Source organism: Pleurodeles waltl, chromosome 1_2 (assembly GCF_031143425.1).
Source record: "Pleurodeles waltl isolate 20211129_DDA chromosome 1_2, aPleWal1.hap1.20221129, whole genome shotgun sequence".
Lineage (NCBI taxonomy): Eukaryota > Metazoa > Chordata > Amphibia > Caudata > Salamandridae > Pleurodeles > Pleurodeles waltl.
Window position 1 is genome coordinate 338,960,676 of NC_090437.1, and position 13,331 is coordinate 338,974,006.

Below are 13,331 nucleotides of genomic sequence, written 5' to 3' on the forward strand. Positions count from 1 at the left end.
AAGACTTACTACTTTTCTGACCGAGTCCAGGAATGGATTTATGCAGAGGTGGCCAAGATGTTGGACTTGGAGGTGATTGAAAGATCACTTAGTCCTTTGACCAGCCCAGCTGTATTGGTGCTCGAGCAAGGTTCCACAGACTTGTGGTTGTTTGTGGATTTAAGAGCACTCAGTGAAGTCACTAAGGCAGATGCACATCTGATCCCTAGTGCTAACGAGCTTGTTGACTGACTGGGTGCTGCTTAGTACTTAAGCACTTCTGGTATGAGCAGTGGCTATTGGGCAGATTGTTGCAGCACCTCTTGCCAACAAAAAGTCTGCAGTGCCCATGCCCTGGGGGTTATTCTAGATTAAGGTAATTCCATTTGGATTGGAAAAATGCTCCTTCCACATTCTCGCACCGGCGAACCATGTTCTTTGGGGTTAGAGAAGTTCAGAATGGTCTACCTCAGTGGTTCCCAACCTGTGGTCCAGGGACCACTTGGGAGTCGGCAAAGCCTCCTCAGGGGTCCGCGAATGCTTAGAAAATTAAATAATATTAACAGATTAGGTCCCCAGCTTTTAATAATGTCTCAGTGGGGATCGCCGGATTCCAATAATGATTCAGTGGGGGTCCCTGGGTTCCAGTAATGATAAAGTGGGCGCACACACAAGTCAAAAAGTTGGGAACCATTGGTCTTCCTGAATGACATTGTAGAGTTCAGCAATTCCTGGGAGGACCTCTGAATCACCTAACATGGATTGGTGAGGAAACATGGGGTGAAACTGACCATCAACCAAACCAAGTACCATATAGGGCATCCCCCTGTAGTCTACTCTGGGCTTCATGTAGGTAACAGGATGATTTGTCCTTTGGATGCCAAGATTCAGTCTGTATTTGAGTGGGAGGTGCCCACTACCGAGACATAATTTTGAGACCTTTTAAGACTCACAAGTTACTACACTAACCATGCAGCTAACTGTCTGACCATAGTGGTACCTTGACAACTTTTATATCCAAGAAGCAATCCAAAAAGGTGATTTGGGCTAGGCAGTGTAAGAAACCTTTTGAGAATCTGAAGAGAACATTGTGCAGTGGACCTGTAGTGAAGGCCCCTGACACATTCAACCTTCCAGGGTACAGAATAATTCTTTAGACAAGGGAGCTGAAGAGGTACTGCCTGAACTTGATTATAAAGACAGAGGAGCATCAGGTGGCCTGTATAATCCATAGGTCACTACTATGGCATTTGAACTTAGTGGTCATTGAGAAAGAATGCTTTGCAATAGTGTGGAGTTTGAGAAGGTTTCTGCTATATTAGTTTGGTGCTAACTTTGTGGCACTGGCAGATCACAAACCATTCAAGTGGTTGATGACAATGAAAGGTGAAAATTAAAATTTGCTGAAATGGTCTATCTCACTGCAAGTTCTAGGTTTTACAGTGGAGTATCAAGCATAAGTAATGCACAGGGCTCAAGACTGACTCTCCTGTCAGTTTTGCTAATCCAACAAATGGACTTCTGAAATAGTGGCGCAAGGGTCTGGGTAGTTTGTTCTGGAAGGGGAGTTTGTTGAGACAGGAATGTCTCCTGTATGGTGTACAGTCGTGTTCAGCTTGCCTAAGTGCTCAACTGTGAGTATCTGGTCCACTGGGTTTTCATTTTGCTCCTTGCCTCAAACTAATCCAGTGTACACACGAAGGCCCAAGCCTTTGCCCTGACCGAGTAAGGTCCTGGACCCAGAGAGTGGCACAATGCACGTGCTCATTTACTAACTGGATTGTCATCCCTGTTGTGGATTTAAAATGAATACTGTTCGTGGCAGCGTACCGTGTTTTGTGAATCAGTAGTTGTGACCAGACCTTTTTATCTACATTACCGGACTGGAGGCTTGGTGGACCACTTGTGTAAAGTTCAGTTTCTATGTACTAACCCAGGTCCTAGAGCTAACACGCTGAGTTTATGGTATGTGTGTAAGTGCATGTAGCCCATGAGTTCGGTCCTCATACCCTGGGAAAAATCTGTCAGTTCTAGATAAACACTATCATTGTGAGGACCAGTGCAGTAAGAGGACTGGTTGATGAAGACAACCGAGGGTGTCTTCATCAACGCCAGACCTCTGTATCCCTGGATGGACTCCAGGCAGCAGCCTTCACTACTACTGGCTGCTTCTGCAACCCAACAGTGGTAGTCCTCGCAGCCAGCTCATCACTCGTGCAATAGGAAGTGATGCCAGTGAAAGCTGCTGTTCTTCGATGGTTGTCCCAAACAAACCAAGAGATAGCCACTGTGGTGAGAAAAAACCTGTGAGACTGCTAAAGTGAACCAAGTGCACAAACTAATAAGAGGGGTAATCTGCACCTGTGCATTGACAACTGTCCAGAATAAAGTCAAATCTAGAATGGAGGGTGGGCACTCACCCAGTTTCCAAATAAAGGCCCTCTGGAGAAGCGGTGTAGAGAGGGGTGGAACCCTGCACCCTAGACGTACTGACCCCAGCAGCAGTGAAGCATATTGTACCTATTACTTGTTCAGTGGAGTATTGAGTTTTATGTGTGCATTAAAATCTTTTGCTTTATCACAGTAAAGCACTGTGTTCAAGAATCTGCTATTGCACGGCTGGGTGACTGCAAAGTCTTGAGGTTGAATCACTCAACACCCCTGAGAAGCCAATGACTGCTTGCTGTTTCTATCACTGGCAGTAAAGTGCTTCAGGGGTTGTTCTTGGCCCAGTTTCCAAAGCCACAGTGGGGCATCAGGGGCAAACAACCCCAAACTCAGTGATGAGGGCCAGTTGCAGCGGCTTACCCCATGGCCTCCAAAACCATGTCTGACACCTCTTGAGTTCAGCCTTGGCCTGCTCACCCATGTCTATTGCACAATAAATATCTCAAGTGCTGATTTCTGAGGTCCCTGAACCTTCTCTCAAAAACAGAGCTTTGAGGTCCTTACAATTACCCACTGTGGCAGAATGACAGAATCTATTCTATCATTGATATATCCTGCTGTTTTACTGATCTATTGGCGAGGGATTTTTTATTGTGTTTTAGTAGGTTTCCTGTATTCTATTATCCTTTTATTGCACCTCTGTAGTAATTTTAATTTATCTGTCTTCTAATAGACAATGTCTCTCTGTGTTAGTCTGATACACATTTAAGTTTGCGATTCAGTCACATTTAGTTGGCACGTTCAGATGTTGATGCCAGGAAACCAGCCCACCCATTAGAAGATGAGAACAACTTTGAGCAAGCAGCCGAAGTTTGACTTCAGCTTACCATGCCAGTCAAGGTCATTTTAGCAATTTTAAAGGGTCAACTGCGTATATGGGCGTTAGTGTATGCAGATGGAAAATACACCCACGACATTTATAAATGTATCAAATGTAAAAATATGCACTTCGTTGGCTGGTAGAAAAACATCTGATACAAATACAAGACATGTGAGAAGAGTCCAATCCGGCTGTTTTCTTTTGCCTCTTGGTACTTTCTGTATTTCTTTTTCCATTTAAGAGTGAAGGCAATTTTAGATCTCTGCATTCACATTTAGAATTTAGCAAGCCAGCTGTTCAAATTCACAGATAGAAAAAACAAGGGCCTAATTCTTGATTTGCATTTAGTTGGTAATTCTTGATTTGCATTTAGTTGGTAAGTCGTGGGTTAAACAAATATACATTTTTGTGAATTGGACAAAATTGTCATTTTAGGATTTGAAATATAATGGTACTAAATGAATACGATTCAGTAAGGCCTTCATTTTTATTTGACACTTGATACAAGCATTTAGTCAACCTCAAAACACCAGCAGATAAAGTTAGTGGGTTACAAATGTGAAATGTGACAAATGTGATAAAACAATTTGCATGGGATCACTCAGTTTAGCTAAGAAAGGTGGCTGAGATTCAACTTCATCAGCTTTTTAGGATATTGAGGATGAGCCTCTGTACAATATCTCCACCCAAAATTAAACCAGTGTTGGTAGCAGAGTGACTAACTTACTCTAGGCCAGTGGTTCCCAACCTGTGGTCCGGGGACCCCTGGGGTCCGCGAAGCCTTCTCAGGGGGTCCGCGAGAGCCTAGAAAATTAAAAAATATGAACAAATATTGACAAATTAGGTCCCCAGCTTCCAGTAATGACTCAGGCAGGGGTCCCCGGATTCCCAAGATGATTCAGTGGGGGTCCCTGGGTTCCATCAATGTTAAAGTAGGGGTCCACAGAAATCAAAAGGTTGGGAACCACTGCTCTAGGCAGCCTCTGGATCTCTCTGTCACCAGTCCAGGCAATCCACATGTGTATATAACTACATTTTGAACCTGCATACCATGAGTGACTAAAATAACTCTCCAGACCAAGTTGAAGTAGAGAGCATGAGAAAACCTGCCTCATGACGCAGAATATAAATTCAGCTTGAAAAAGCAACAAATGTTGCATCATTTCCAGAAGAATGCCAGCACACAGACCTGCAATGGCCGCCCGCACGTGTTAAACGCAAGTCCAATCTTGTGCAATGCCCAGTGTTATTTGTGTGGTAAACTAGATCACAGTTCGATAAACGAATACAATTCCCGCCCCTTCCGCACGGACTTTATAAATCTGGCCATCCTGGCACTCCACAGCTGCACGCCGGCCTGCTGAAGCCCCATTCTCGACGGAGCGTGACCCGCCACGCATGTCTGCGCGGGGTTCAGAGGGCCATGCTCGCTCTGTAAACACCATTTCAGCTCCGGTGGAAAGCCATGCTTTTAGCGAGTACTGCGGATTGATATTCAAACCTGCATATTTGTAACAGAAATTGTGTACAGGTTGCAATATACAAATATAACTTAACGCAGCATTGCACAGAAATATAACGTACGTTCCAAAATCATAATGCAGCAAAATAAATGCGAAACGTGAGCACAATAATTAGCAGGTGTGGTGGAAAGGTGACGAGAAATCACAATAGTACAGGCGGCGTAGACATTTTATGAGTTAAGTGCGGGTAGCGTTAGCGCCTTACGGTGTGGGGTGGGGTGGGTTTGTGTGTGTGTGGAGGAGTGCTGAGAAGCATAGATAAGAAGCGGGCAGCGTCTCCTGTCTGCAGGCAGTGCTTCTTGTGACACGCTTCGGAGGCATTTCTGGAAGTGGATGTGGTGCTCTTTAAGTGGAAGGGTGTAGCAGTCCAGTGGTGCGGGGAGTGGGAAAGGTCAATCAGGCAGGGGCACATGGGAGTACGGAGCTAAAGAGGAGCGGAGGCCTTGGAAGTAGAGGAGGCAGCAATGGGGGCTGGGGGGGTAGAGAGAGCCCATATGTTTGAGGCAGTGAAGACAGAGTCAAGTCACTCATAGATTTAGATACAAAGGTTACGAATGTGAAAAAAGATCTGGTCCTTTGTAGTGGGGTAAAATTAGCCCCCACAGTCCCCCAAAGTGGTAGGTGGTGGTCCAGGGGAGGACCGCTCCATGTACTTTGTAGGGAGGCCCCCACAAGTTTCGTTATGCTTGGTCCTTTGACATATGGAGAGGCGTGTCGTGAGGATGTGAAGGTACAGCTCAAATGCTGAGTACTTTCTCAAGGGATCTGAAAGAGTAATGATGAAGGCCTCTAATCAAATCACACTAGTAGTTTCAGTCGGTGATGACTAGTGCATTTATCGGAACCCTGGCGACGTGAATATGGCAAGAGGTGTATCTTCTAGATTTCATGCAGGTTGAGACTGTTGGCCTTGGTGATCAACGAGGTGAAATGCGTCTAACTGTGACAGTGGAATCCCAGGTTAAGGTGAATCAGTCAGGCGTAACGATGTTGGCAGACAGGAGGGGAGTTAACTACCTTGTTTTCAGCTGGATTAAGAATCAGCCAGCAAAAAGTAATTCAGTGATGGATGGCAGTGAGACAGTCAGTGAAACAGCCAAGAAGGAAGGGGTGAAAGTGAGAAACAAGAAGATTTCAGTGTCATTGGCAAATAAATAACAGCAGAAGCCAGGGGCGGCTCATCCTCTATGTTGAAGGAGCGTCGCCCCGCTGCTGAAAGGCATTAAAAAGAAGAAAAATAAAATGATAATAAAAGTATTTTATTATAATTTCATTTTTCTGCTTACCCAGCCACTGCAAGTCCACCAGTCTAAGGAGGAGCATGGCCAGCATTCTCTGTGTCGGGGGGGGCAGGGAGTGCTGGGTGCACTATAAGTGCACATGTCGGTTTGGCCGGCCATCTTAGGCTGGCCAAACTGACATGTGCAATTACAACTCTCCACCTGAGATGTGTTTCACAGCCGGGTGGAGACCGAGCGCAGGCTCCCACTTCCTAACTGAGCAGCATTTCTGCCCACTCAGGCTAATCCCAGCATTTCTCTCATGCTGGGTAGCAGCATGAGAGAAGCGTCTGGATTGGATGGGGAGGGGAACAAATTGAGAAGAAGCAAGTCAGTGGAAGCAGAGGAACATAGCCAGCCGGCCGGCAGCAGCAGGTAAGTCTTTTTTTTTACATTTATTATCTCCCCAATGCGCACTTCCCCACTAAGCCTTCCCGGCAGCAGCTGCCTCTGGCAGAAGCCAGATTTGGCTATAATCTTGCAAAGCAATTTTTGGTATAGTGAGAGGAAGAAAGGACCAAGAACTGAAGTATGTGGAACGCATCCAGTGAGGTGCAGGTGGCAGATAACTTGCAGCACCATGATTTCAGATAGCATCCGTTGGAGAGGTAGGGCAGAGAACGAGATAACCAAGCCAGACAATGGGGACAAAAGGAAGGAGGGGGAATTGTTGTGGTAGACAGCTGTAGTTTAATTGAAGGTGTACATGAAGGCTTGCTCAGAGGAATTCATTTTTCACAGCAAAATAAAGACCAGATAGGGATTCATAGATTGTAAGCAGGATGATTGCTAATGAACCAGCTGCTACTGATTCTCTCCGGGGGTCCTTGAGGAGAATAGGAGGGGGCAGAAGAGGTGCTACGTGGAAGGATAAATGTAGACTTAGGGGTTCTTTCAGTGTAGGGGTAACAACTGTTTTGAAGAAGGGTGAATCATTGCAGCTGAAGAATGGCTGGTTAATGAGTTGGAATTTGGACAGAGTGTGAAGGCAAGAGTTTTGTTGACTTGTTGCTCAAGGTGGTCAAGTGATCCGGCTGAGTACAAAAATGTCTCTTGATGAAAGCTTGACAGGCATTACTTTATACATTTGTGTTGATCCACCCATGTGTTTTTCAGACTGTTAAACCTGCTATAATAAAGTCTAAACTGAGGTAAGCATTGGCAATGACAATCGCTCTCGCTTACCTTTACATACAAGTGAGACTGACTGGCATTGCTAGTGCTTGTTTACAGTTGTCTTCGATGTTTGTGAAGATCGATGTTGTATCATCTAAATTTCTAATGCAGTATTTGTAGTGACCACTTTGTCGAACCTTCTTGCAGAAAACTGGTGTTGTTTAAGTGTGGCTCTTTCTTAGATACAAAGCTGCATTTGGAGCGGGACAAATAATTAATCTATCAATGGCGGAACCAAAACGCTCCTGTGGACAGGTCAAACACAGAAATGGAATGCTGCCTATGACAGACAGCTTGAACTGTCTGTAGTGGGACTGGAAAAATGAAGACAAACCTGAACACCTTCCAAATAGGTTTGTGCCACGCAAAAGTGCCAAAATCTTGGATGGGTGCAGCAGATACACAACAGGAGTGAGAAGGTGTGGTTCACATTTACAGTGCAGTCAAAGAGTTTGCACAACACATATAAGGTGGGAGAGGTCATGAGTATAGTGAAATCTTCACCTCAATCATTGGAAGTTAGATACCTGCTAATATGTTGTCCCTTTTGTTGGAATTTTGTCAAACTTTGGGGGAAGCTGTGCTGTGGTCTGCAACACCCCTAGGGAAACAGTTAAGGTTAATGAAAGCTGGCCTCTTCTTGGTGCAGATATTTCTGCCACATTAGATTTTCTTCCACTCTTCCATCCCTCATATCACCAGTTTTGTTTTAAGTCATTTAGAAATAAGTGTATCAGGATAACTATCTCTGCACTATTTTTCTATTGAATGTATTGTTGATGAGCCACGTCAAAAGCTGCAAAACTAATTGATCAGATGGATCATTGCGGACTGACAAATGTACCCCTTTTATCAATTATTTTCCCTTTCCCTGGGCTATAAGAACGGCGAATTTGCTAGTGGTTTGAATATATAGGCTGGCTTGAGGGTAATATTGGCCATCTGGCCTTTGTCTCTAGGTTCTTCTATTGTGACGTTTGTTGGGTGTGTGGTTGACTGGGAGCTTGGCTTTGTTTTGAATGCCTATTTTGTTACCAGCATTGTGTTTTGACATTGATTTTATACCTAGAAACGTACTGTACCAGGTGAATCACTGCACAAATTAATTGGGGTGTGAGTTTGATAAGTTGTTGTCATAAATAAATGTGGCCACCGCGTTTGCAACTGTTGTGTCCTCACTCAGATCCATCACGGCCGCCTTCCCAGCTAATGCCTTTGGACAGACAAATTGACATGACACCGGCAGAAAGAGTTCAGGAAAGCGATATAGGAGCCAAAACAAATGAAACTAAACAACTCCAGGGGTGCCAGGATAAGAAAAATCGCTTCTTGTATAGCATAAGTGTTCGAACTAACAAACAGTGACCACTACAGGCCCAGGATCAGCTTGAAAAAAAAAATGACAAGTCAAAGGTCAACTACTTACTTGCTGCTAAGACAGCGTCTCAAAGAATAAGAAGCTCCGCCCCCACAAGTCCGAGAGCACTCACTCCAAGGGCCCCAAGCATCCCATAGCATGTCCCGGTCCTCCTCCGATCGAGCTGTTCGTGAACTCTGTGGAGCAAATGAAGTTAAAATTAATCATGGCGCATGAGGTAGGATCTGCTTTAACCAAGAACGACCAAGTTGAAACAACATGTGCACCCTCCACTTAGAGCGAGTAAACTTTGCATGAGTTCTGAACTGATTTACCTTGAAAATACAAACAAGAGGGTGAAACAAGTCAACGCAAAAGGAAAAATGCAGCTTTAGATCCCACAAGCAGGATGCCAGAAATTGTTTTGAATGCATGTATTTGGTGGAATGTAAAACATTTAACTACACAGAGGTAATGTGAAACAGGGCTGCAAATAATCCAACCAGGTCTGTGATACAGGATCGTAAGCCTGTTAATTGTGTCCTTAGAAATATTTGAGCACTTCTAGAGGGGGCAGAGCACTTCCGGAGATGACCATTGCTCCACAGTGGCAACTGAGCTATTAAAACCTGCAGACAATGCCAAGCAATCGTCTGTGTAGAGGGGCAAAGAGTAGTCAATTTCCTGCCTACTTAGATAGAATACAAAGAATGACCTGGGCTTTCTATCTCGTCTCTGACCCTGGATTTCGGGCGCCTCTCTTTATGTACGACTTACAAGCAAAGTCGTCCCAAATGCATCACTGCTTCCATTTTTCCAAGAGAGAAGTTAGATGAGGTATATTTACCATGGTTGTCTACACATAAAAGAGGCCACGATGTGCCTTTAACAAGGGATTTTCAGTGAAAGTCAAGGAACAGCAGTAGCCTCGAATAAGCAAATGTTCACAGAGGAAAGCCCACTTTTTCGCCTAAATCCTTCCTAGCAACAGCTTATAATAACACCAGTCACTCATTTAGCCAAAGAAAGACACCTGCCAATGGTATTTAACAGTATCTGTTTCATCCTGGACAGGGCTCGCTGATCAGTTTGATTTATGCAAGAGCTGAGATTAATGAAACTCAAATGGTGGTAAATTCACATCTTGAACCCAACGTGGCGATGGCCCCACATGGTTAACTCGGGACTTCCCATCATCAGGAAACCTATCAAAATCAATAACGGAAATGTATGAACGGAAGGGGAGACAAGCCAGGAGGAAAGGGAAGATAATATGGGGTCTGTTTTTAGGCTTGGATACAGGCCCACAATGATCGGGCCACTCCCTTTTGAATAAATCAATGGGTACCACTTCTAGATAGAGCTTGAGGGGTGGCTAGGTTTTGTGTTTTGTAGTACGTATGATATAACTTGGTAATATTATTTTTTTTCCCTTTTTTTTTTTTTTTTAAGCCTTCAGTGTATAATGACATAAGAATATATGTGTTATGTGTTTCCTTCCAATAATAATAAAAAAAAAAAAAAAAATCAATAACATGACGCATGTATAATAATCGTCATATAATTGAGGTTCACAGGTAAGAAAAATACAAGCTATAAGTAAACACTATTTTGCACTCTTAAGCCTTCCCAGGCAAAGTCTGTCCTGGCTCAGATCTTTTTTCGTATAACTCCTCAAATATATCATAGTGTCTCTGACACACTGGTGCAAGGGCATCGCTGTGCATGGTGGGCGAGCGCTTGATCCATTACCGTACCACTTAGGCCCTGATTAGGAGTGGGCCGGGTAAGGGTGGGGTGTTTATTGTGACCAGTAAATAGCAATACCAGGTACTTTCCAGGTAAATTTCAGGAGGCTTGACGTGCTGAAATTTACTGTGGAAAAATATGGGGGCGTGGTAATTACCACTGCACTCGAAATTCCATTCCCTGCATAAATAGGGGTTTGTGGAGGGTTGGGAATGTACCACCCCACTTATAATCAGTGGCTCTGTGCCCGGGTAGAGTCACCACTCTGTGAGGGGCGAGAGAGAGATAGACAGTGAGGAGAGAGATGAGAGCTGTAAAAGGTATAGTAAAAAGAAAGTCTGGGACTCTGACCTGTTACCCCCTGACCAGGGAGGAGGGAGACAAACAAGGCCCTATTTTATTTCGCAATGGTAGGGGCCACTGGAGGTAAATACAACCCTCCCTCCAACCACAATTCTTCCAGAAACCCTGGACGATCTGCCTCGTTTTTAACATTTCAGAAAAATTGAAAAAGTGAGTCAAATTAGTAGGTAGGATGCATTATATCTACCCTCTTTCCTAAAGACTCATGCTCTGTAAGCTTATGAGGGAGACTTTAAGGTCCTGACCCAGTCAATTCTGACATTATTTTGAGTTTTTTAAAGTGGGTTTTACTTCGGTGTTAAAGAGGCCACTCTCTACTAAAACAGCCCTTCTTGGACTCTGGAGGGCTGGTGAACTAGAAAGTAATATCTTGGACACCATTTCTTGATAAATCTTTGGACACGTTGGCTACTTCTCTTCTCTTTAGCTCAACGTGGCTAACTGAGGGCTTCCAGTCACCTTAAAATATGCGATAGTGAATATGCAAAATGATTCTTATGAAAATGGGGGAAGTGGAATTGAGTGACCTAAGCTGGCACCACCCTTATATGCAATATCATATCATGTATATGCAAAGTTATAGGATGCTCCCGACCACTTTACACACTTAGACTGAGCAAACCTTCTCTAACCTTAAACCATCAGTTATCTGCATAGGTGGTCATTGGATCTAGCTGTCAATGATCTCTATATTCTGCTAAGTATTACTGATCCATTGGATCTGACCCAAGGAGCTCCGAGAGCCATGTAGCGCTTTAAAAAAAAAAAAAGAAAACCATGAAAGTATTCTCTGTTGTAACGGAAGCACTTTGAATTGTCACAACATGTCTGCTGTAGTTTGAAATATTAACATTACACTGTTAAATAGCTTGCTTAAAAATCTATTCCCACAGATGCCGTCACTTTTTCTCTAACTCAGAAGAAAAGTAAATAAACGAAAGTCTTTAAACAACGCACAGTAAAAGCTTTCCGAAATGTAATACTTCTGCGGTGGGTGTGTCAATTAAAGAAGTCTTTACATCCTTGCTGGCTTTGAGAGAATCGCATGCTTCACCCCTACTCCATCGGCCTGTGACACACACCAGGAAAAGGGCGCTGGCTACTTGCGTGACATAATAAGGAAGCCACATACACCTCGAACAAGTAGGTATATGTGCTGGTTTTGGAAACTCATGCTTACCCCAAGAATAAAAACACACTTTGCTTTATTCACACCTAAGCATTGGAAATTTTCAATTATCCAACAATCCTGTTTTCTTCACAGCATAAAGGGAAAATACAGAATGATCCTCGGTGACAGCTTACTATCACCAGAAAGGTAATGAGACAATGACGCAAAATGCGAACATTTGTAAAAACTAGAGCACAGGACCCAATGTGCTGCTACTCTATCACTGAGCTGGGTGTCTGAAAACATCTCCAGAGGAGACTTTTGCTCCAAGTCTTCCTTGGAGGAAGAAATATGGTAATTTGCCAACAGTCCAGTCACAAGACGCCATATCTGAACCCCTGCTGGTGAAGGGCAATGGGGACGGTGGACACTGGGAAATCCAAGAGCAAAATCTATTCTACTATGGAATACCAAGCAGATGAATATTTTGGTATCGGAATATAGTGGACAGAATATCAAGGGGCAAAATATTGAAAGGTGAGTGCATATAGAGGAAATATAGATTTACTGTTCTTAACTCCACATCTACGAACCCCTTGAAAACACACACTTGTATGCACAATCTCTGCGTGAGAAGAAATATATAAGAAAGAAGACTTAAGAATGTCTGGGTCGAAAAGAATAGTAAGAGAATTAAAAAAGTAAAGTGTCAAAAATAAGAAAAGAGACAGTGGGGGTCATTACGACCTTGGCGGGCGGCGCGGTAACCGCCGTGCGGCCGCCAATGCGGCCGCACTCCCGCGGCCCCCATTACGACATCCCCGCTGGGCCGGCGGGCGCAAACCAAGTTTGCGCCCGCAACATAGGAGCCGGCGGTGTTGCGGCCGTGCGACGGGTGCAGTAGCACCCGTCGCGCTTTTCACTGTCTGCTATGCAGACAGTGAAAAGCTGGCTGGGGCCCTGTTAGGGGGCCCCTGGACACCCCTTACCGCCAGCCTCTTCCTGGAGGTGCAAACCGCCAGAAACAGGCTGGCGGTAGGGGTGTCATAATCCGCAGGGCAGCGCTGCTTGCAGCGCTGCCCTGGCGGATTATCACCGCCGGGGCTAAAACGGCGGGAAACCGCCGGCCCCGGCGGTGCGACGGCGGCGGTGATAAGGGCCTCCGTACCGCCAGCCTGTTGGCAGTACGGACGCAACAAAATGACCCCCTATGTAAGGAAGAGACTAAATAGGAGGCATTGTAATCTTTGAGAGAGCACAAGAGACAGTTTTGCAAATATGATGAAGCAACAAAGAGACAGAGTAGATACAGAGAAAGAGCCAGAGACAGAGGTGGAGAAAGAGCAGGAATACAGGGAAAAGGGTAAAAAGTAAGACAGTAATATTGAAGGAGAATAGGCAGAAAGAACCAAATGGTCGTTGTCAGAAGGAAAAGGGGTAGAGTAAAAAGAAAGCTTGTGAGAGAAATGAGGTCTGCCAGAGAGATAGGTCGGGCCGGGAGAAGATGGCCAAGACAGGCAGGCAG

The 13,331-nt window shown here is 44.6% G+C and overlaps 1 protein-coding gene across 1 annotated transcript in view; it reads right to left on the reverse strand.

The window, feature by feature from the left end:
* The window catches only part of ADAMTSL1 (ADAMTS like 1), a 731,427-nt gene that overhangs the window by 599,580 nt on the left and 118,516 nt on the right, over nt 1-13,331 (reverse strand). The window contains exon 2 of the mRNA XM_069239462.1: nt 8,653-8,780. Coding sequence (XP_069095563.1) covers nt 8,653-8,780 — 128 coding nt within the window. The remainder of the gene's footprint in view (nt 1-8,652; nt 8,781-13,331) is intronic.